This window comes from Gymnoscopelus microlampas, assembly GCF_963454915.1.
Source record: "Gymnoscopelus microlampas genome assembly, chromosome: 12".
Classification (NCBI taxonomy): domain Eukaryota; kingdom Metazoa; phylum Chordata; class Actinopteri; order Myctophiformes; family Myctophidae; genus Gymnoscopelus; species Gymnoscopelus microlampas.
In genome coordinates, this window is record NC_139949.1 from 54,965,363 (window position 1) to 54,990,626 (window position 25,264).

Consider the following 25,264-nt stretch of genomic DNA (forward strand, 5'->3'; position numbering starts at 1 on the left):
ACACTTCATGACTATAGGTGAGAGTAGACCCACACTTCATGACCATAGGTGAGAGTAGACCCACACTTCATGACTATAGGTGAGAGTAGACCCACACTTCATGACCATAGGTGAGAGTAGACCCACACTTCATGACCATAGGTGAGAGTAGACCCACACTTCATGACCATAGGTGAGAGTAGACCCACACTTCATGACCATAGGTGAGAGTAGACCCACACTTCATGACCATAGGTGAGAGTAGACCCACACTTCATGACCATAGGTGAGAGTAGACCCACACTTCATGACCATAGGTGAGAGTAGACCCACACTTCATGACCATAGGTGAGAGTAGGAACGAAGATTTCTCGTTATATGAAGAGCTTTGTCTTCTGGCTTAGCTCTCTTTATGACAGTGCGGTGCAGCAACTGCAATACAGCTCCTGTTGCTCCCATTCTCCGGCTGATCATTGTTGATCATCTATGATGTCAGTACTATGATGTCAGTACTATGATGTCAGTACTATGATGTCAGTACTATGACGTCAGTACTATGACGTCAGTACTATGATGTCAGTACTATGATGTCAGTACTATGATGTCAGTACTATGATGTCAGTACTATGATGTCAGTACTATGATGTCAGTACTATGATGTCAGTACTATGATGTCAGTACTATGATGTCAGTACTATGATGTCAGTACTATGATGTCAGTACTATGATGTCAGTACTATGATGTCAGTACTATGATGTCAGTACTATGATGTCAGTACTATGACGTCAGTACTATGACGTCAGTACTATGACGTCAGTACTATGATGTCAGTACTATGACGTCAGTACTATGATGTCAGTACTATGACGTCAGTACTATGATGTCAGTACTATGACGTCAGTACTATGATGTCAGTACTATGATGTCAGTACTATGACGTCAGTACTATGACGTCAGTACTATGATGTCAGTACTATGATGTCAGTACTATGATGTCAGTACTATGACGTCAGTACTATGACGTCAGTACTATGATGTCAGTACTATGATGTCAGTACTATGACGTCAGTACTATGATGTCAGTACTATGACGTCAGTACTGCATGTCTGCATGTATACTTGTCTGTTTCATGCTTATATTGCAAGTATGTTTTCTGTGTATGTTGTTCATAATGAATATATTGACACATCAGAACCCATATTTTATAGTGTTTTAACCATACCTCAGACTTAGTATATTTATTATCATTACCAAAATCATCAACCTCATTTCCGAAACACACGTATCATTACCGCAACAGGTGTTCATTTAATGTTAATTTAATACATAGAAAAATAGAAGTTTTATTTTAAATACATGTGCAGAATCTATATGTTATGTTCTTTCAGGATTGCCATATCATTTTGAAAACGCTTAAAAAAGAAATTTCTTGATAAACTTTTCATGCTGAAATGTTTAAAACCAAGTGTTTGTGAGAATGACCCATATATATATACAGTATATGTAATATATGTAACCGCTGTAGTCTTTATCTCTGCGTTGTGTATTTGTATCACATTTTGTGTAATTATATAACACTTATCAACACTGTTACATATGTATATATATATATATATATATATATATATATATATATATATATATATATATATATATATATATATATATATATATATATATATACATATATATAACATCTATTGTAATGAAAAACCTGGAAAAAATCCTAAAGGAAAAAATTATTTCCCTGGCTGCTGGAAAAATAGATCCACTACAGTTCGCCTATCAAACTGGCAAAGGTGTAGAGGATGCTAAACTCCTTATCCTTGATAAAGTATACGAGCATCTAGAGAATCCTGGATCCCATGCCAGGATCCTATTTGCTGACTTCTCCTCTGCGTTTAATAAAATGCAGCCCCACATTCTGATAGAGAAAGTTTCCTCCTATTTTAACTTCCCTGACCAACTCTCGCTTCTGTGTCTAAACTTTCTTATTGATAGAACACAACGTGTCCTAGTAAATGGCACTATGTCTGGTCCTATAATCTCTAATACTGGCTCCCCGCAAGGCTGCGTGTTCTCATCCATCTTCTTTATTCTTTACACAGATAGCTGCAGATCAAACAGAGAGAACAGCCTTCTAGTCAAATAGCGGGGCGGAATTTTGATACCATAGTGCACTTGGTGATACAAGCGCGAAATTTGGCACAGATGACCTTCATATGACCCTAATTGATAATCAACCTCTGGCCACGCGGAATTCCTAAGATTTCAGGATGGCCACCACCAGTTTTCAAAATGGCTGCAACTGGGCCAATGTGTTGGACTATATCGCTTTGCTGGGGCTTATTTTAATATAAGAGAATATTTTCTGGAGGTATTCCTACCAAGTAAGATAAAAAATAACATTAGGTTCCAATATGGCGGCATATTTTCCAATATGGCTGCCGATAAATTGCAGAAATGTGCATCTGCTTATGGTTTATCCACATGAGCTTGTAGTACATGTATTTGTATTAATTATCATACACAGAATCCATTTATGGAACATTTGAAAGTGATTTATTAGCTTGGTAAAGCTTAGTGCTTACTTTTTGTTTTGTTATTAAGTCATTATAAACACATTCTCATTTACAATGGTGGCTGGGCAAGTGACAGGCCAGTGTACTAGCAACTGCAACCACAGAGGGGTGTGCAGTCCAAACTTAAAGCATTTTCAGTGTCCAGAACATGCTTTTTTACATCCACATCTTGTCAGCTTCTGGCATAATTTGGCAAACAGGACTGCACAAGAGTGACTGGCCCCATATATGTCCTGTTTGGAATGCACTTCACTTGCATTCACTTCCTTGTAGGAACTACTTCTATGAAGTTCTATCGTACATGAGTACTATGAACTCCTCAATGACTTGCATATGTTTATCATTTATTGCAACAGGTGTTGAACCTAATTTGGAGAAGTTGTTTGCCATGCTGACCTTTTTCCCTTTCCATGGAAGGACGAAACTGTGTGGCATCCCCTGAATGCATGAAAGAAGCAAAGACCTGATGACTTTGATTCAATAGCTGATGCAATTTCATGAACGGGATCCATCTGAGATCCTTCCCTCCTTCCAAAAGCAATCCACAGCTAATTCAAGCCAAGTCTTTGAACAAGTGAAACTGTTATGTCAACAATGTCAGTATCTGAGGCAGAGCTGCTGAGGATAGCATCTGACACATCATGATTCGCAGCTCAGATACTGACATTGTTGTCATAGCAGTTGCACTTGTTCATATTAAGTAAGTCTGAGACTTATTGTCAGTATCAGCTGAGAACGCAGGGGTCTTATAGACCCCCTGGTATTGCTGAGGTGGAGCGCCACACTCACTGTACCTACTCATACACTGATCCTGATCGAACCCATGACCATGTGATCCGAAGGTGAAAGCTCTACCGACTGAGCTACCCAGACACAAAGACTTGGCTTGAAAAAGCTATCGAAGGACCTCAGATGGATCCCCCTTCATGAAAATGCATCAGCTATTGGATCAAAGTCATCAGGTCTTTGCTTCTTTCATGCGTTCAGCAGATGCCATACAGTTTTGTCCTTCCATGGAAAGAGAAAAAGGTCAGCACCTGTTTGAGAAAATATCCCTATATATATCTAAGTTTTTGTATTTATTGGTGAACATATTGAAAAGTCTGTTGCCCTAGGTCATTATAAAGCTACCAAATCACTTTAAAATGTGCTATAAATTGATTCTGTTTATGGTAATTAATAAAAAAATACATGTGCTACAAGCTCATGTGAATGTACATTTATGCAATTTATCGGCAGCCATATTGGAAAATATGCCGCCATATTGGAACCTAATATATATTTTTTTTATCTTACTTGGTAGAAATACCTTCAGAATATATTCTCCTATATTAAAATAAGGGGAAAATCAAAGATTTACAGCCCCAGCAAAGTGATATAGTCCAAAATGTTGGCCCAGTTGCAGCCATTTTGAAAACTGGTGGTGGCCATCTTGAAATCTTAGGATTTTTGCGTGGCCAGAGGTTGATTATCAATTAGGGTCATATGAAGGACATCTGTGCCAAACTTCGCGTTTGTATCACTATCGTGTGCACTATCGTGTATTGAAAACGGCAAAATTCCGCCCTGCTAAAATACTCTGATGACACTGCACTCCTGTCGCTGCTAAAAGCGTCAGAGTCAAACCATGGCTGTGCTCTTCCTGACTTTGTCCAGTGGTGCGATGACAACCTCCTCGACTTAAATGTGTCAAAAACCAAGGAGCTTATAATTGACTTTAGAACAAAAAAAGCGGACCCTGTCGCTAGTTCTATTCACGGAGAAGACGTCCAGATAGTTGATACCTACAAGTACCTAGGAACTGTGTTTGACTCCGACCTCAAGTTTGACAAAAACATTGAGTCTCTCGCTAAGCGGGGCCAACAGAAAATATATCTACTTAGGAGAATTAACTCCTTTAAAGTGTCAAAAACCATCCTGTGCACTGTCTACAGGTCCTATATTGAGAGTCTCATAACCTTTTCCTTTATATGCTGGTTTAACGGTTTGTCTGTGAAGGACAGAAACTGCCTCAATAACATGGTCAAAGTCTGCTCCAAAATCACTGGAGTCAAGCAAAATTACCTGAACACTCTCTGGAAGAGGAGAGTGGTCCAGAAGGCAAAAGGTCTTATAGACCAACCTGACCACATCCTGTCCTCTAACTTCTGCCTCATGCCGTCAGGACGGCGACACAGAGCTTCTATCTGCTGTACAAACTGTACAAACCGCTACTCCAAGTCCTTTATTCCGTCAGCCATTCGGCTGCTAAATGCTGAAATATAACTGAAGTGCTTTTTTATTTATTTATATGTGTATACCTCAACGACAGTATGAAACTTTTAAAAACCTGCACTATGTATACGCACCTTATGTACTTTTTTCTACTGTGTTTCTGAATACATATATTTATGTCTCTTTATATGCATTGCTGCTCTACTCTTAAACACAAGGAACAATGTACAATGTACTAGGTTGATCAATCTGAGCGTTCTCTGTTTTGTGTTTCTACTGTTGCTCTACGGATGTCATGTCTTGGTGAGATCTGTAGAAACTGAATTGCCCCCCGGGGATAAATAAAGTCATCTGAATCTGAATCTGAATGAATACACACACACACACACACGCACACACACACCGTATATCTAGGTGTGCCCTGGGATCCTTTGGCTATGCCAGGTGTGCCTTGGCACCAAAAAGGTTGAGAAACACTGCTTTAGTGTAATTTAGCCTTTCCCTAGTTCTAACTAAATGATCAGACATGTAATGCTGTGGATAAATGGATAAATGAACAGCTTTATGCTGGTTTAATTCTTGACTTTAAGATACGGTTCCTCTCTTCAAGATATAAACCTGAGTGCTTTGTGGGTGGGCTGGGGAACAATAGTAGTGAGGGACTTGACACAACCTTGTGACTCGACTTGTGACTCGGCTTGACTTGGGACCAAATGACTTGGACTTGGACCGGAGCGACTTGAACAATTGTCTGCCCATTGGACCCTTTGCTAAGCCCCACCCACTGCACTCTCTGCTTGTCACCCATTGGACCCTTTGCTAAGCCCCACCCACTGCACTCTCTGCTTGTCACCCATTAACGCACCTCTCTGGGAATCTCTTCTTCTCCTTCTGCTCCTCCTCTCCGCCTGTCTTCTCAGGGAGGCGCTTGCGGAGGAGGAGGAGGCGAGGGTCTTTCTTTAAGTCACTGCTCCTCCCTTTAGCAGCAGGAGGAGGGGGGAGGATGATGGGCGAAGGAGACTTGGATTTAGACTTGTCCTTGATGTGTTGATGTTCCGATAACCCCGCCTCCCTCCTGGGGACTCCTCCTCCTCCTAGCGATGACCCCGCCTCCCTCCTGGGGACTCCTCCTCCTCCTAGCGATGACCCCGCCTCCCTCCTCGGGACTCCTCCTCCTCCTAGCGATGACCCCGCCTCCCTCCTCGGGACTCCTCCTCCTAGCCATGAAAATCACACATCACCATTAGTATTAAAATACACTCTGACTGTTCTGAGTATTAAAATACACTCTGACTGTTCTGAGTATTAAAATACACTCTGACTGTTCTGAGTATTAAAATACACTCTGACTGTTCTGAGTATTAAAATACACTCCGACTGTTCTGAGTATTAAAATACACTCTGACTGTTCTGAGTATTAAAATACACTCTGACTGTTCTGAGTATTAAAATACACTCTGACTGTTCTGAGTATTAAAATACACTCTGACTGTTCTGAGTATTAAAATACACTCTGACTGTTCTGAGTATTAAAATACACTCTGACTGTTCTGAGTATGAACGTTCTGTTTGACTACTATACGGCCTCTCTCTCTCTCTGAGGGAGGGGGAGGGAGGGGCCACAGCTGACTCTCTTAAAGAGACAGAGACAGGCAGACAGACCATAGATATAGAAACCTAGATACCTCATTGGCCTCTGCAGTTCATTGTAGCGACTGGTATCTCAATACAAGGCTCTTCCGCAGGGCTGTTTACTACTGACCAATCACATCGCGTTAACTACTGGCCAATCACAGCGCGTCTAACTGACTAGTTGCTGCGCGGCTGTCTCTTAAGAAAAGACCCGCCCCACCTGCCTCTGATTGGCCTACCGAACGCCCCCTTCTGTGACGCACACGGAAGTTTCCAGCTTGCCCTGCTAAAGCGGAAGGAAGTGGAAGGATAGCCCAAGCCTTATATGGGCGCGCCCTGCGGAACAAGGAAGCGCGTCTTCAATTGGGTGAAAATAATGGGGTTTATTTTGAGATGGGTTCCATACCGATATGACATTTAACGGCCAATATCGTCCCATTTGGATACGTTACCAATATAAACCTGCATCATGATCTACCTCCACCCTTCATCTCTAATAATAAGGATGATCTACCTCCACCCTTCATCTCTAATAATAAGGATGATCTACCTCCTTTCTGCTTCTCTAATAATAAGGATGATCTACCTCCACCCTTCATCTCTAATAATAAGGATGATCTACCTCCTCCTTCATCTCTAATAATAAGGATGATCTACCTCATCCTTTCTGCTTCTATAATAATAAGGATGATCTACCTCCTCCTTTCTGCTTCTCTAATAATAAGGATGATCTACCTCCTCCTTTCTGCTTCTATAATAATAAGGATGATCTACCTCCTCCTTCATCTCTAATAATAAGGATGATCTACCTCATCCTTTCTGCTTCTATAATAATAAGGATGATCTACCTCCTCCTTTCTGCTTCTATAATAATAAGGATGATCTACCTCCTCCTTCTTCTCTAATAATAAGGATGATCTACCTCATCCTTTCTTCTTCTATAATAATAAGGATGATCTACCTCCTCCTTTCTTCTTCTATAATAATAAGGATGATCTACCTCCTCCTTTCTGCTTCTATAATAATAAGGATGATCTACCTCCTCCTTTCTTCTTCTCTAATAATAAGGATGATCTACCTCCTCCCTTCTGCTTCTCCGTCACTCGTCTCTCTGTCGGAGGCTCTCTCTTCCCGGGGGGCCGGGTGGGGGGGCCCGACAACGTCAGAGGGGCCGCCTGGTGGTCTTTGTTGGAGCGGGGGGCCGCGGGGCTGTGGAACCATTAAGACCATTAAGACTGTGGAACCATTAAGACTGTGGAACCATTAAGACCATTAAGACTGTGGAACCATTAAGACCATTAAGACTGTGGAACCATTAAGACTGTGGAACCATTAAGACCATTAAGACTGTGGAACCATTAAGACCATTAAGACTGTGGAACCATTAAGACCATTAAGACTGTGGAACCATTAAGACTGTGGAACCATTAAGACCATTAAGACTGTGGAACCATTAAGACCATTAAGACTGTGGAACCATTAAGACCATTAAGACTGTGGAACCATTAAGACCATTAAGACTGTGGAACCATTAAGACCATTAAGACTGTGGAACCATTAAGACTGTGGAACCATTAAGACCATTAAGACTGTGGAACCATTAAGACTGTGGAACCATTAAGACCATTAAGACTGTGGAACCATTAAGACCATTAAGACTGTGGAACCATTAAGACCATTAAGACTGTGGAACCATTAAGACTGTGGAACCATTAAGACCATTAAGACTGTGGAACCATTAAGACTGTGGAACCATTAAGACCATTAAGACTGTGGAACCATTAAGACCATTAAGACTGTGGAACCATTAAGACCATTAAGACTGTGGAACCATTAAGACCATTAAGACTGTGGAACCATTAAGACTGTGGAACCATTAAGACCATTAAGACTGTGGAACCATTAAGACCATTAAGACTGTGGAACCATTAAGACCATTAAGACTATAAATAATTGCGATTATAACAATTTCATTGTGTTTTTTGGTGGACAGGAAGTTACCGGGGAGCTGACGTCAGGGGGGTGTGGTCTTTGAGTCGGGGGGCGGTGGTTTGAGGGGCGTGGTCTTTCTGCTCTTTGGGCCGGGGGGAAACCTGCTCTTTGGACCCTTTGGAGCCTGAGCCGGAGGTCCGGTTGAGTCGAGGGTCTCTGGTGACGGGCGGGGCCGCGGCAGGAGGTGTTTTAGGGTTAGGGTGGGTATGGGAGGGGGAGGAGGAGGGGGAGGGGGAGGGGGGGGGAGGAGCGGGGGGATTCAACACAAAATTCCCAGCCTGGAATGAATGGGAAGATTAAAAACACATTAAAAACATTAAAATAAATGATGTATCATATTCTGTCATTCATATCCACTTCATAGAACAGAAGGAACCTTCAGAGAGATAGTTCCAGAAGGTCCTTTATGACATTGGTTCTCAAAGTGGGGTCCGGGGACCCCCAGGGGTCCTTGAGGGAGTTCCAGAGGGTACCCAGCTAAATGATGGATAATTAGTAACCAAATGAACCCTTATGTGTCTGTAACTCCAAGAGTGTACAAATGGAACCAAATGGACCCTTTTGGGTCCATTTGGTTCCATTTGTACACTCTCAGAGTTAAATGAACACTGATTTTACAATAAAAATTGGGGTCCCAGAGATAGAAATGCCATTAAATGGGGGTCTGTAGTCTGTATGCATGTTAAACTGGGGGTCCTTGAAATTGAAATGGTTGAGAATCACTGCTAGAGAGCCGTAAAAATCGTCTCTTATTGGGGGTCCCTGGCATAACTTTTCAAACGGGGGTCCCTGGGCTAATGTGTGTCAATTTGGGGGTCCTTGACGCAAAAAAGGTTGAAAACCACTGCTTTACATGGAGAGGCCTACAGGTAGGTACAGACAGACAAACAGACAGGCAGGCAGGCAGGCAGACAGACAGACAGACAGGTACATACAGGTACAGACAGACAGGTACAGACAGGTACAGACAGACAGACAGACAGACAGACAGGCAGGCAGGCAGGCAGACAGACAGACAGACAGGTACAGACAGGTACAGACAGACAGACAGACAGACAGACAGACAGGTACATACAGACAGACAGACAGGTACAGACAGGTACAGACATACAGACAGACAGACAGACAGACAGACAGGTACATACAGACAGACAGACAGACAGACAGACAGACAGGTACATACAGACAGACAGACAGACAGACAGACAGACAGGTACAGACAGACAGACAGGTACATACAGACAGACAGACAGACAGACAGGTACATACAGACAGACAGACAGACAGACAGACAGACAGACAGGTACAGACAGACAGACAGGTACATACAGACAGACAGAGACAGGTACAGACAGGTACAGACAGACAGACAGACAGACAGACAGATACAGACAGACAGACAGGCAGACAGACAGACAGACAGTCAGACAGTCAGACAGACAGACAGAGACAGGTACAGGCAGACAGGCAGACAGGCAGACAGGCAGACAGGCAGACAGACAGACAGAGACAGGTACAGACAGACAGACAGACAGACAGACAGACAGACAGACAGACAGACAGACAGACAGGTACAGACAGACAGACAGACAGGTACAGACAGACAGACAGGTACAGACAGGTACAGACAGGTACAGACAGACAGACAGGCAGACAGACAGGCAGACAGGCAGACAGGCAGACAGGCAGACAGGCAGACAGACAGACAGACAGACAGACAGACAGACAGGTACCAGCTGTGCTTTGGTCTGCTCCAGCTCCAGTTCTATCTTCTTCTGCTGTAACTCTAACAGCTGTTTCTGTTTGGCCAGAAGCTGTTGTCTGATGAGCTGCTCCGTGGTCAGGCTGGCCTCGCTGGCCGTTACCATGGAGACCGCCGCCGGCTGAGGGGGAGGGGGCGAGAGCTGAGAGGGGGGCGGGGCCGGGGGCCGCGGCGGGCTGGCCCTCGGAGACGACTCCTCTGCCTGTCCAATCACAGCACAGGAAAAAATCACGTTAATAATATAGTAACTGTCCAATCACAGCACAGGAAACATCACATTAATAATATATAGTAACTGTCCAATCACAGCACAGGAAACATCACATTAATAATATGTGATGGGGATAAACGTGTGGGTAGCGCCCCCTGCTGAGAGGTGTGTGCTGGCAGGTCCCTCAAAACATGAGTTATTACCAACAGAAGCATATTGGGTTTTTTGGGGGCGTTACCCACACGTTTAGCTGTGTTACTCATTCCACAAATGCCCGATCCTTACAAGCTGTACCTCGTTGTAAAGGTGACTAATCAATGATAAAAATTATATCAAACACAATACCAGTGGGTATTATTAAAGGGGAGAAATTATCGACTGAAGTTTAAGTTTCCAAACTTTTTGTGGGCAGTTTATGTACGGTATGTATGGACATGTATGACCTGTATTAACATGTATGACCTGTATTAACATGTATGTATTAACATGTATGTATTAACATGTATGACCTGTATTAACATGTATGTACCTGTATTAACATGTATGTATTAACATGTATGTACCTGTATTAACATGTATGTATTAACATGTATGGTACAGAGGATGCGGTTGTCACACTGGTCCACTTCATTACAAAACACCTAGATAAGTCTAATAAGAATCATGCAAGGGTGCTGTTCTTAGACTTCTCTTCAGCCTTCAATACAATACAGTCTGATATTCTGGTGTCAAAGATGGTACAGTTGGAACTGAATCCATGCTTAATTCACTGTTATGCTTCCTTCCTTACTAACAGAGTACATAGTTCCAGTGATCCTGGACTGCACCAACACAGAGTAAATAAGGTGGTGGAGTGGAGTGATAACAAGTAGTAATAGACCACCTTATGTCATGGAAAGACCAGATTGAATCAGTGGATAAGAAGACAAAACAAAGAGTCTATTTCCTTCGCCGTCTGAGATCTTTTGGTGCTAGTAGACAGATTATTCTTTTGTTTTTCACTTCTGTTATAATGAGTGTTCTGCAGTACTGTAGTACCACCTGGTATGGATGTCTGTCTGTAGCTTTAAAGTCACAACTGCTGCAGCTAGTGAACATTTGTTCAAAGATTGTTGGACAGCCACTTCAGAGGCTCTATACATCTACGTATAATGACAGTATGATAAGGTTGGCAAGGAATATCACTTCAAACACTAGCCATGCTTTGTATGGAGAATATAGGTTTCTGCCTTCAGGAAGGAGATACAGTGTTCCTACATACAATAAGGTCAAACTGAAGAGGTCCTTTGTCCATCAGACCACGTTGAGGCTTAATCAGGAGTTATAAGCCAGGGGTAGGCTGAGAAGTGGACATTGCTCTTGTCTTTGCATGTCTTTACGTATGTATTTTGTATTTTGTTGTTTTCTTGTGTCATGTCAAATGTGTGTACTGTTATATGTTGCATACATGGCTGTTTTTGGGTCGCAAGACAAATTTCAGTGCAAACTGACAATAAAGTATTATCGTATCGTATCGTATGTATGTATTAACATGTATGACCTGTATTAACATGTATGTATTAACATGTATGACCTGTATTAACATGTATGTATTAACATGTATGACCTGTATTAACATGTATTAACATGTATGTACTAACATCTACCTGGATGAGGAAGCGTGGGTTGACATGAATGCTGCTGGCGTTGACGGTGGGGGGGAGGGGCTTGATGGGCCAGGCCGGGTCCACAGAGTTGACCCGTACGTCCAGAGCATAAAGCTTCTTCAGCGGGAACACATCGTCCCATGTGGAGCGCAGCTTGAAAAGAGACTTCCTGGTTCCCTCGTCCACCTAGCAACACAACGACAACCAACCACAACCCTGAAAAAACACCTAGCAACACAAACACAACCCTGAAAAACCACCTAGCAACACAAACACAACCCTGAAAAAACACCTAGCAACACAACCACAACCCTGAAAAACCACCTAGCAACACAAACACAACCAACCTGAAACTTCATTTCTAAGCATTGGAGCAACTATTGTAGCCTGGTAAACCCTCCCTCCAGAAATCTCATTTCCATTTGATTCCAGGAGAGAGTCTGGCATGATCGCCCATTCTGCAATATTGGCTGTGGGCTGGAGTTGGGCGGGAGTAATACCGTTGACTGACAACCCCTTCAGCCAATGATCGTTTTTCCCCTTCAGCCAATTGCAGTGGATTTTTACCACCTCCGTCACTAATATGACGCAACGGGACTTTTGAGATCGCCATGCCCAAAATAGGTTGCTTTATTGGGATACATGCGTGTCACAGCCCGCCCCTCCCGGTTCTCTGAATTTATATTTTTAAATAGGCTCCGTCATGATTAATTGACCACATATATGAAGTTAAACAACTAAATTCTATCCAAACGATATCTTAATAGTAAATTCCGTGCATCAAAAAAAAAGTTTGAGACCGTTTTAAAAACTAAAGTAAGACGTTAAGGCACTCGGACAACAACAATGGCTGCCGTTCGTCTTTTGTCGGAGGCACTCAGGCTGCACTCGGCTTCATTCGGGCTCACTCGAACTCGCCACCTGATTGGCCAACTGTCGCTGTCAATCACAGAACGATGAGCGACGACGCTGATAGGCTCGTCCCTTTGGCGTACACAGCCAATATTGCAGAAAGGCGGATCAGGCCAGACTCACTCCAGAAATCAAATGGAAATGAGATTTCTGGAGGGAGGGTTTACCAGACTAGAACTATTGAAGATACGTAAATAATATTTGCATCATGTAGATTCTATACCAGTGTAATTGTGTTTGAACATTTTACCAGTGTCTCTTATCCAACACATATATAGAGATTATATATATATAAAGAGATTATACTGACGAAAACACAAAACCTTAAAACATGGAGATATGAGGTTCCTGCCCGACAGCAAAGACATTTAAATTACAAGAGTTAAAGGGCCAGACCACTGTGGTAGAGGTTTGGGTTGTGTGGTTACCTTCCCATGATGTAACTCCAAAGGTGGACAAGAAATCTAAAATAATTGTTCCAGTGATTAGAAATTGATAATTCAAAATATGCTCCTCATTGACTTACATTGTACAGTGAGACGTAAACAAACAAAGCTGATTCAGACAATATGGAACATCACCAAACCCAGTACTGTTTGTTTTTTTAATAAAAATGCCCTTTGTATTAGGAAGAAAACCCGGACTGGATCCGTATCTTCAAATAGTAAAATCATCAGGAAGTTGACGTTTTTATTAATCATTAATAATAAATAATATTATTTTTATAATTCTATTGTCAGAATCAGCTTTGTTTGTGTTCGTTTATGTGCTAAAAGAGTCAGGTTGAAATTTGTTTCAGCATTTCAGCAATGTAAGTCAATGAGGAGCATATTTTGAATGATCAATTTCTAATCACTGAAGCAATTATTATTGATGTCTTGTCAACCTTTGGAGTTCCGGTCTTTTAGTGAAAGATGGAAGATAAGTTGTGTGTACCTTTTCAAATACACACATAAATGAAGTGACTAGGTGTTTAGCAGAAGAGAAGTTGTGTGTACCTTTTCAAAGACACATAAATGAAGTGACTAGGTGTTTAACAGAAGATAAGTTGTGTGTACCTTTTCAAATACACACATAAATGAAGTGACTAGGTGTTTAACAGAAGAGAAGTTGTGTGTACCTTTTCAAATACACATATAAATGAAGTGATTAGGTGTTTAACAGAAGAGAAGTTGTGTGTACCTTTTCAAATACACACATAAATGAAGTGACTAGGTGTTTAACAGAAGAGAAGTTGTGTGTACCTTTTCAAATACACACATAAATTAAGTGACTAGGTGTTTAGCAGAAGATAAGTTGTGTGTACCTTTTCAAAAACACACATAAATGAAGTGACTAGGTGTTTAACAGAAGAGAAGTTGTGTGTACCTTTTCAAAGACACATATAAATGAAGTGACTAGGTTTTTAGCAAACACTGCAAGGTATTCCCCGCCAACATTCTTCACTATGGAATCCACTAAGTACAAAACGGGCAGCTTCTCCGCTGGAGTGGCCTGGAGCGAGGGGAAAAAACTCAACAAGTTTAGAAGACAACACAGTTAAGACCAACATTTTGCACTGAAAAACATCAAAAAGAAACAATTCTGTTAATGTAAAAAAAATAAGAAAAAAAAGGACCACCCCTTAAATAAATGCCCCCATAACCCCATAACACCCTCCTCCCCCATTCCCCCCCCCCCCCCCCCCCCCCAAAAAAAAAGTAGGAAAAAGTCAAAATGTGCTTCGGTGTCCCGCTGAGTTCAGTAAAAAGGCGATGAAAAAAAAATCCACATCCAAATCTTCACCCACGTTGGGACGGAGGGAAAAAAGAAAAACAAAACCAGTCTTCGAGAAAAAAAAAGGGGGAAAAACATCAGCCAATCACAAAAAAAGCTTCTTGAGAAAAATCCACCTTGAAAATGTCCACCTGTTGAAGCTGGAAAAATGTGTGTCTTCTCTCCAGAGTTCAGGAAATGTTTTAGGTTACCTCCAGAGAGAGTGTCTCTCTCTCTCTGTACATTACCATAGTCTCTCTCTCTCTGTACATTACCATGGTTTTAACAACCAGTCCTTCAGGTAAACCTCCTACGCTTTAAAAAGCTGCTAAGATGATGATAGAGGGTTGCTGCTTTAATCAAAAGCTTTAAGATGCCATTTTAAAATGTCTATGGACTAGATAAGATAAGATAAGATAAGAGGCCTAAAGGACAGTTCAGATTCAAGACTCGTGACGAGATGAAGCGTCACGCCTCCGAATAAATTAAAAAAACTACGCCTCCTGCTGTTTGTGAACCAGTTCAAAGCAACATGGCTCCGCCTCTGATGTTGTGAACCAGTTCAAAGCAACATGGCTCCGCCTCTGATGTTATGAACCAGTTCAAAGCAACATGGCTCCGCCCCTGATGTTATGAACCAGTTCAAACCAACGAGGCTCCGCCCCTGATGTTATGAACCAGTTCAAAGCAACATGGCCACGCCCGGATGTCGGAAAAGCCTACTTTATACTCTACTATACGACTGTGTCGCGCCGGATCAATGAGATCACAATGCATCACGATTAGGGCTCTGTCACAATTATTACATCATTCCCTGATCACAATTATTTGAGATAATCGCAATTATGTATATTGCATAATCGTCAATATTTCCATGTTGAAAAACTCATATTTTCAAAAATAGTGGGAATAGATCTACAAGCTCAGAGCTTAAAGATGGGCTAGTGATTTCTTTAGTAAAAAGGTCTTACATTTAGGTTATTAGTCATCCTGTTTTTGCACCTTTTGTTTTAGAACCCTAAAAGCCAAACAGATATGTCTTTTTTATCCATAATGTTCAAACGACAGAAAAACAATGAGATCGTTAATCCAAATGATTTGAGCGACAATGTATCGGCCAGTTAAAATGTCCTAATCGTGACGGGCCTAATCACGATGCGTTTGAGCTCATAGAAAGTATAAAATCTAATCACGATGTTTATGAGCTCATAGAAGTATAAAATCTAATCACGATGTGTTTATGAGCTCATAGAAGTATAAAATCTAATCACGATGCATTTATGAGCTCATAGAAAGTATAAAATCTAATCACGATGCGTTTATGAGCTCATAGAAAGTATAAATCGGGGCTTGACCGCCATAGACACATAAAGGTAGACGCCTCCTCCGGCTCTGAGACGTCTGTATCTCGGGCACCATTTTGGAGAAGGCAAGCTTCCTGACAACTGGCCAATCACAGCGCGTCTTTTCTGGGACTAGGCAGAATCTTGTTGTGTAAACATTTAACAGGATATTTCTATACAACCAGATTCTGAAGTCCCGGAAAAGACTCGCTGTGATTGGCCAGTAGTCAGGAAGCTTGCCTTCTCCAAAATGGCGGCCACGATACAGGTTGCTCCAATGAACTGCAGAGGACAATGAGGTATCTAGGTTTCTATATCTATGGACCAATGAGGTATCTAGGTTTCTATATCTATGGACCAATGAGGTATCTAGGTTTCTATATCTATGGACCAATGAGGTATCTAGGTTTCTATATCTATGTTGACCGCGGTGTCGTTTGACATTGGATTTTATTAACTTCCTGAAACATCACCGGGCCAGGTCACATTATTCTATGTAACACAGGTCACATTATTCTATGTAACACGGGTCACATTATTCTATGTAACACCTCGTAGCAAATCTGAAACCTGAACGGCCCTTAAAGAGAAACTCTTCCTCTGCAGCATGTTTCAGCATTTAAAGAGAAACTCTTCCTCTGCAGCATGTTTCAGCATTTAGTTCCAACCAGGTGTAAATAATGCTGCTTAGCGTTAACCAATGCTTAACCAATCACTGGCTTCTTCTAGTGAGTGAATGAGGACCTCGGCACCAGTCAGAGAACAACAAGCAACACTCAATACCAAGAAACTGCAACTGGGAAATAAAAAATGACAAAAAGCACATTTCACATGTTTTATTATCACATTGGGTTTTTTGCTTCTTTTTTTTTTTAACCATCATTGACATTTCAAAATCAATATTTACTGGTGAATTATTTATGTCAAATAGAAGACGTGCGGTCGGTCATCAACTGACTAAAAAATAACTTTAGTAGAAGTTGTTGTCAAAATGCAAACAGCTATCGACTCTTAAACTACAGCTTAATTAAAATGTACTAACAAGCTATTGAAGAGAGAGAGAGAGAGAGAGAGAGAGAGAGAGAGAGAGAGAGAGAGAGAGATGACTGATTTGATCTCTCACGTCTCAACAGCTGCGCCACAACATTTAACATTTAAACTCATTCAACAAACCAAGTCAACTAACCAACAAATACACATTTATTCAATTGTCACCATGTTTTAAAAACAAAACACTATATTAGAGTCTTTTGGAAACTATTTCAGTCTTTAGTTTGAGATCAGATCATCTGAACATTTCCAACTCCAACCCAGAGCTATAGAATCCACAGGTTCTGATTCTGAAACACCTTCATGGCAAGGACCACCCGCTTAAATAGGACCGCCCCCTGAAATAGGACCGCCCCCTGAAATAGGACCGCCCCCTGAAATAGGACCGCCTTCAGATTAGATGAAATGCAGAATAGAGCGTCGCAGTTCCGCCACTTCCTGGTGCCGGAAGTAAATACTCAATGCATTTTTCCCGTTGACTTTTCCAAAAATATTTATATCAATCAATTTAAGCCTAGAATCAAGCCATCCAGGATCCTGGTGAATCATGACCATAAAACCTTTTTTTCTGTGATTTTATTTTATTTTATATTTAATGATATGATATACTATATTTAATAAATACCCTTTGTTTTTCCGTTTTCAAAAAAGTTTTTTTCACAGAATCAAACGTTTTATGGTCATGATTCAACCAGGATCCTGGATAGCTTGATTCTAGGCTTAAATTGATTGATATAAATATTTTTGTCAATGGGAAAAATGCATCGAGTATTTACTTCCGGCACCAGGAAGTGGGCGGGAACTGCGATGCTCTATTCTAAAACTGTCTTGTCTATACTGTTAGTATAATAATAAGTAATACTATACTGTTATTATATAGAGATAATAATAAGTAATACTGTTAGTACTGTGTGGTCTTACTATGTGTTATATTATATAGAGATAATAATAAGTAATACTGTTAGTATAATAAGTAATACTGTTAGTACTGTGTGGTCTGAATAGTTATTATATAGTTACATACATACAGTATATACTACACTGTTAGTTGGTGTGAGACCCCCTCAAGGACCCCTGGAGACCCCTCAAGGACCCCCACTTTAAGGTACTAGGCTGACATAATGAATAAATCTGTATCATTTATATGAACATTGACAATGAACAGCAGTTTGGCTTCATCATGTGACCCGTTTCATCATTTTACACACACACACACACACACACACACACACACACACACACACACACACACACACACACACACACACACACACACACACACACACAGTCTCTCTCTCACTGTGTCACACAGTCTCTCTCTCACACACTAGTGGGAAAAACTGTTCATTTCGGTGAACGAACGATTCTCGTTCAGTTCACGGCAAAGACTCGTTCAAATGATTCGTTCACGTTCTCGTTAAGTAGCGCCCCGGTCCCGGAGGAGCGTATGTGATGCGCTTTGCGCTACGCTAACTGCATGATGCGCTACGCTAACTGTGTGTATCTGATCCCACTGACATGTCTGCACTTTGCAGTCTGTACAGAAACACAGCACTGTCATTCACCATCTAATTGCACCATCTTCTTTGTAATATAATGTGTAGAAGTAACACATATATATGCAATATATAATGTCAATTTATTTTTATTTGTCGATAATTATGCATATTTATTTATTTTGATACTGAAATGTGGCTCTAACACTATCTGTCTTTTGTCCAGGAACAACAGTAGGCTACCTTTATTTACATTCATATAGCAATACACATGCATGTCTATACTGGAGAACTCTACAGCACAGCTTTCTGTCTGTCTGATGGTCTGTCTAACAGCCCGCCGGTCGTGTGTGCGGTGTGCGGGGGGGGGGGGAGGGGGGGTAAGCACGAAACCGTGAACGCAACAGTTTCGAGACACACACACGCGCTCTCTCACTGTGTCACACAGTGTCTCTCTCTCTCTCTCTCTCTCACACACACACACATTAAGTTCAATGCCACATTGTCCAAAACAAACTCCTGCTCAACGTCAATGTATCAGAACCATTATTATTATCATTATTATTAATATATATTATATCATTAATGTATCAGAACCACTATTATTATTATCATTATTATTATTATATATTATATTATATTATTAATGTATCAGAACCATTATTATTATTATATATTATATTATATTATTAATGTATCAGAACCATTATTATTATTATTATCATTATTATTAATAATATATATTATATTATTAATGTATCAGAACCATTATTATTATTATTATTATTAATATATATTATATTATTAATGTATCAGAACCATTATTATTATTATTATCATTATTATTATTAATATATATTATATCATTAATGTATCAGAACCACTATTATTATTATCATTATTATTATTATATATTATATTATATTATTAATGTATCAGAACCATTATTATTATTATTATTATATATTATATTATATTATTAATGTATCAGAACCATTATTATTATTATTACCATTATTATTAATAATATATATTATATTATTAATGTATCAGAACCATTATTATTATTATTATTATTCATATATATTATATTATTAATGTATCAGAACCATTATTATTAATATATATTATATTATTAATGTATCAGAACCATTATTATTATTATTATTATTAATATATATTATATTATTAATGTATCAGAACCATTATTATTAATATATATTATATTATTATAAGCACACAACAGAGGGCTGTTGTGTGCTTATATGTTTTAACGTATCAGAACCATTATTATATATTATATAATTATTGTATATTATATTAATATAAACACACAGCAGAGGGTTGTGGTGTTTCATATGTTAACATATCAGAACAATTATTATTATATTATATTATGTAATTATTATATAATTATTATTATATATTATATTATTATAAGCACACAGCAGGGGGTTGTGGTGTTTTATATGTTAACGTATCAGAACCATTATTATTATATTATAATATGGTGTCTATTACAGCAGAGGTTTAAAGGAAGGAGTTGGGATTCCAAATTAAATCACAGATAATAATATTATAATGTGTAAAACCCTGTAAGCACGCTGGGGCAAAAACAACAACAAAAGAACAGATCTACAAGCTGTCAACACGTTGAAAGCTTGTAGATCTGTTATTTTTTGGGGTCCGACTTTACCGTCCTACTTCAGACTCTGAATTAATCTTATCTGACGTTTAACAACTCTTTATAAACAACATTCACACCATTAGATATAAATATATGTTTATATATTATATATGGTAACTATATGTAAGAAGTTATAATAAAGAGTTAATCCATTAGATATAAATATATGTGTATATCATATATGTGTATATCATATAGTATATATATATATATATATATATATATATATATATATATATGAAGGTATTTATAGAGTTAATCCATGCTCCAAAGTGCTGACACGTTGCTAACAGCTAGCATTAGCATTAGCAACAACACAACAACCAAACAACGACAACATGGATGAAAGAAAAGAAAGATAAAGATAATAAAGAACCAAGAGGTTTGAACTTCCTGAGAGCCGCCATCTTTATTTATTTATTTATGCTATATTATTATTATTATTATTATTATTATTATTATTATAATGATGTTGTTTTTATATGTATAAAAACCTTGCTGATTTGCGCTTCGATAATCGCGACGATATCCTTGGCGGCTCCGTGGTTCTCCTCCGCCAGGATGGTGAGCATGTTGATGTGAGGTTTACTGTTGAAGGTCAGGTCTTCTAGAGAGGAGAGGTACTCCCTGCAGGCGTCCTCCATCTTGTTTCTGCTGCTCCTCCTGCTCCGCACCTCCTCTCTGGCCTCCTCTCTACAGAGGCCTGCTCCTCTATCAGCCTCTATTTATAGCCTCTGGCCTGTGGCCGCTCTCGCGCTCCTCGCCGCTCGCGCTGAAACCAAACGGCCGTTTCTACTGACTTAAACTGTTCATTATTTAACGGTCGTTTCTTTGTGACGTCATCATATCGCTGAATGATAAACCGTACATATATAAATATATATTAATATGTTTTTTATCTCCGTGTTGTCTCGTGTCTCTGCGCTCGAGCTGCTGCGTTGCGTTGGTTCGTTGGGAAAACAAGATGGCTGCCGGACAGACAGAGACCAGTGTTGCCAGATTCTTTGCGAGAGGAATAAGCAAACCGGGTCTGTGAAAACGAGCCCAAAAGAGTAACGACTGTTACTGGGTCAAATGACTGAGGCTTGAGCAGAGACGCGTTGTGAGCTTGTAGATCTGCTATTTAAAAAGAAGAAAAGAAGATCTTAGAGAAAAAAGGGAAAATATATTGTTGTTTTTTAACAACACAAATCTTGTATGGGAGTCGTTGGCACCAAATACATATATATATTATTAATTGACAGTGTGAGAACCACTGGTTTAAACGTTTAAGAATTAAGCCCAAATGAAACAACTTTAGAAACGAGACAAAAAAAACAACGCAACCTGCAACCACCAATATTTACAAGCTACTTTACAGAAAAACAAGCCCAAATTCGCTTATACTAAGCAGACATGGCAACGCTTCTGCTGCTGCTTCGACGTGGCTACGTCACCCGACGTGATTGCATCAGTTTGCGTCCCCCCCCCCCCCCCCCCCCCCCGAAACCACCGCCAACGTGTTTGTTGCGTAACACCACCAGATAGGGATTACCCAACACCGGTGTTTCACCGAAATGTGCTATCTGGTCCTGTGACTCAGAGCCCGTTTCCGCCTGTAAAAAAAAAAGATTTAAAAGAATGAAATAATGAAAACAGCCTTGACAACAATCCTAATGTCCGTGCCCTGAATACAGGGTTCATGTTAATATTATATAAAATATAAGGATTACTTAAAGAAACCCTAACCCTGAACATTGATTGATTGATTGATTGATTGATTGAATACTTTATTTAGAAGTTTGCAGAGAAAAAGCACATGAAAATACAGTTTTAATAGAAGGTAAACTAGTAGGATTAAAAACACAGCATGTTAATATCATATATAATAAGGATTACTTTTAAAAAATGTGCCCTGGTTCATGTTAATATAATAGGCTATATAATATAAGGCCTTATGGCTTTTACGCAGGATCTCTTTATAAGTAAGGGCTGGCAAATACTTTTTCAAAGATAGTCTGTTATTTTGTACTTTCTTGAACTACAAGCATATCACTGCGCCAGTCAAATATAATGTACATGAATAAATGTATAATAATATACATTTATAATATATATATATTATACATAATATATGTGAATGACGGACACAGACAGACACATAGAGTGTGAAAAGGGATTCTGAGAATACACATTGGCTCAAAAGACTCAACATCCTCCAGACCAGGGACGTGCAGAGGGATTCTGAGAGGCAGGGGCTGGAATTTGCACTTATTTTGCTGGCCGGACCGAGGCTCGGCCTCAATTACCATACTTTTAGGCCCCAAAAAAAGGTACTTAATGTCCTGAAAGTCACGCATCCCCAACCAAATTTTCAATCGCCGATTTTCGATTGAGTTTTGGCCATTATCGCCCGTTTTTCTTTAATAACACGGGCTAGGAAGGTCTGACGGCAACAAACTAGATACCTGAGTAAAGTTCACTTTGAGTTGCATCCAACACATCCACTGCCATTTCCTTCGGCCTTACCGTTAGGCCGCTAGGGCAGTTAAAATTTATTTTTTGGGTGTAAAATATATATATATATTCTTTCCTAGTCTGGAGAGGACACTTTTTACCGACTGGTAAAGTGGCGTACATACTAGACAGAGATGGGGATTGACGTACGTCGGGGGTGAGGAACTGGTACGTTCTTTACGTCAGTGCATTCAGTGCATTCATAGTTTGACACGTTTCTTATGCGTGATTAAAGGGCCAAGAGGCTATTCATCCTCCAGAGGGAAGCAGTGAACTTACGTCAGGTACTCTGAGCTCTGAGCTCAACCTGACGGATGACATAATCGACGGACAAACCCCCCATCCTCCCTCCCCTTTTTGGTCTCCCCCTCCGTTCCTTATGCTTACTTAAGGGTCTTACGTGGAGTATGAATAGGCCTTAAAAGGGCAGGGGCTCAAGCCCCCTTTCATGTCTATGTGTGCACGTGCCTGCTCCAGACACGCAGGACGTAGAGAGAGAATGGATGGGTATGAAGCTGTTTGTCGGCCTTAAGTATAGGGGCCGATATTTTTTCAATTCAATTCAATTCAATTTTATTAAAGTGTCAAATCACAACAAGTTGTCTCAAGACACTTTACATGTAGAGAAGAGACCCGACAGTCCCACCCTGAGCAAGCAATTTTGCGACAGTGGCAACGAAAAACTCCCCCTTAACTATGAACCACCTGTCCTCTGCACAGACCACCTTCACAACACATAGACCACCTGTCCTCTGTACAGACCACCTTCTACACATAGACCACCTGTCCTCTGTACAGACCACCTTCAACACATAGACCACCTGTCCTCTGTACAGACCACCTTCTACACATAGACCACCTGTCCTCTGTACAGACCACCTTCAACACATAGACCACCTGTCCTCTGTACAGACAACCTTCAACACATAGACCACCTGTCCTCTGCACAGACCACCTTCAACACATAGACCACCTGTCCTCTGTACAGACCACCTTCACAACACATAGACTACCTGTCCTCTGTACAGACCACCTTCACAACACATAGACCACCTGTCCTCTGTACAGACCACCTTCAACACATAGACCACCTGTCCTCTGTACAGACCACCTTCACAACACATAGACCACCTGTCCTCTGTACAGACCACCTTCACAACACATAGACCACCTGTCCTCTGTACAGACCACCTTCACAACACATAGACCACCTGTCCTCTGTACAGACCACCTTCACAACACATAGACCACCTGTCCTCTGTACAGACCACCTTCACAACACATAGACCACCTGTCCTCTGTACAGACCACCTTCACAACACATAGACCACCTGTCCTCTGTACAGACCACCTTCACAACACATAGACCACCTGTCCTCTGTACAGACCACCTTCAACACATAGACCACCTGTCCTCTGTACAGACCACCTTCAACACATAGACCACCTGTCCTCTGTACAGACCACCTTCAACACATAGACCACCTGTCCTCTGTACAGACCACCTTCAACACATAGACCACCTGTCCTCTGTACAGACCACCTTCACAACACATAGACCACCTGTCCTCTGTACAGACCACCTTTGGAAGCCGGCCTCTTCCAAGTGGGACCAGACATGGCTGCACAACACTGAGTTGGACATCTGATGGCGCTGCACAAAAGAAGGGAGATCGACAGGCATCACTTCCCTGATTGGCCAACCCAACCCACCGTTTCCCCTGATTGGCAAACCCAACCCACCGGCTCCCTTGATTGGCCAACCTAAGTCACAGGCTTCGCGTATTGGCCGAGCTTGGCGTGGCGTTCGTGCCACCGTGCCCTATATATAGCATTGGCGCCGTGCGCCGAGGACACCGTTCTGTTCCGTCAGTGAGTTGAAGTGAAGAATCGTTACAGGTGTGTAACGTTACAGGTGTGTGTGTGTAAAGGTGTGTGACATGCTGTGCTGGACGGTCCACCTGAAAGGACCCCGGAGGTTCCTCCATGCTGCGGTGGCAGTGGGTCATAAGGTCTATTCCTTCGGAGGACACTGTTACGGGGAGAACGACACCAAGAAGATCGACGTTCACGTCTTCAACACCGTTTCACTGTGTTGGACAAAGCTGCTCCCGGCGACCGGCGGGAGACGAGAGCTCCCCCTGGAGGTTCCCATGCGCATGTGCCACACGGCGGTGCTGCTGGAAGACACCATCTACATCTGGGGGGGGATCGTGAACACTGAGATAGAGGAGGTGGACAACGGGCTGACCATCTACGGGGATAAGTGCAACGTGCTGTATGCGTTCGATGTGGACACCCACAGGTGGTTCAATCCCAGGGTTTCTGGGACGGTCCCGGAGGCACGGTGCGGCCACTCCGCCTGCGTCCTGGAGAGGAACATGTATGTGTTTGGAGGATTCAACCTGCTGAAAGGATACACCAATGACATCTACAAGCTGGACACCACCACCATGGTCTGGTCTCTAATCAACACCCAAGGCTGTCCGGCGCCCGCCTCGGAAT

At 41.1% G+C, this 25,264-nt stretch overlaps 2 protein-coding genes across 4 annotated transcripts in view; one reads left to right on the forward strand and one right to left on the reverse strand.

The window, feature by feature from the left end:
• Positions 1 to 21,202, reverse strand: part of pcf11 (PCF11 cleavage and polyadenylation factor subunit) — a 49,368-nt gene extending 28,166 nt beyond the window's left edge. The window contains exons 1-7 of one of the 3 annotated variants that reach the window (XM_084075265.1): positions 20,758 to 21,202; positions 14,301 to 14,426; positions 12,021 to 12,206; positions 10,135 to 10,365; positions 8,411 to 8,679; positions 7,488 to 7,618; positions 5,643 to 5,994 (exon numbers count right to left, since the gene is read on the reverse strand). In XM_084075265.1, coding sequence (XP_083931391.1) covers positions 5,643 to 5,994; positions 7,488 to 7,618; positions 8,411 to 8,679; positions 10,135 to 10,365; positions 12,021 to 12,206; positions 14,301 to 14,426; positions 20,758 to 20,907 — 1,445 coding nt within the window. In that variant the 5' untranslated portion in view covers positions 20,908 to 21,202. Of the gene's footprint in view, positions 1 to 5,642; positions 5,995 to 7,487; positions 7,619 to 8,410; positions 8,680 to 10,134; positions 10,366 to 12,014; positions 12,207 to 14,300; positions 14,427 to 20,757 lie in introns of all 3 variants that reach the window. The other 2 variants (XM_084075266.1, XM_084075264.1) reach the window with 2 other exon arrangements.
• A 3,497-nt stretch (positions 21,203 to 24,699) lies between these two features.
• The window catches only part of LOC311057470 (kelch domain-containing protein 3-like), a gene marked incomplete at both ends in the record, with an annotated part of 1,173 nt that continues 608 nt past the window's right edge, over positions 24,700 to 25,264 (forward strand). The window contains one exon of the mRNA XM_084074427.1: positions 24,700 to 25,264. This exon is cut by the window's right edge and continues 608 nt beyond it. Coding sequence (XP_083930553.1) covers positions 24,700 to 25,264 — 565 coding nt within the window.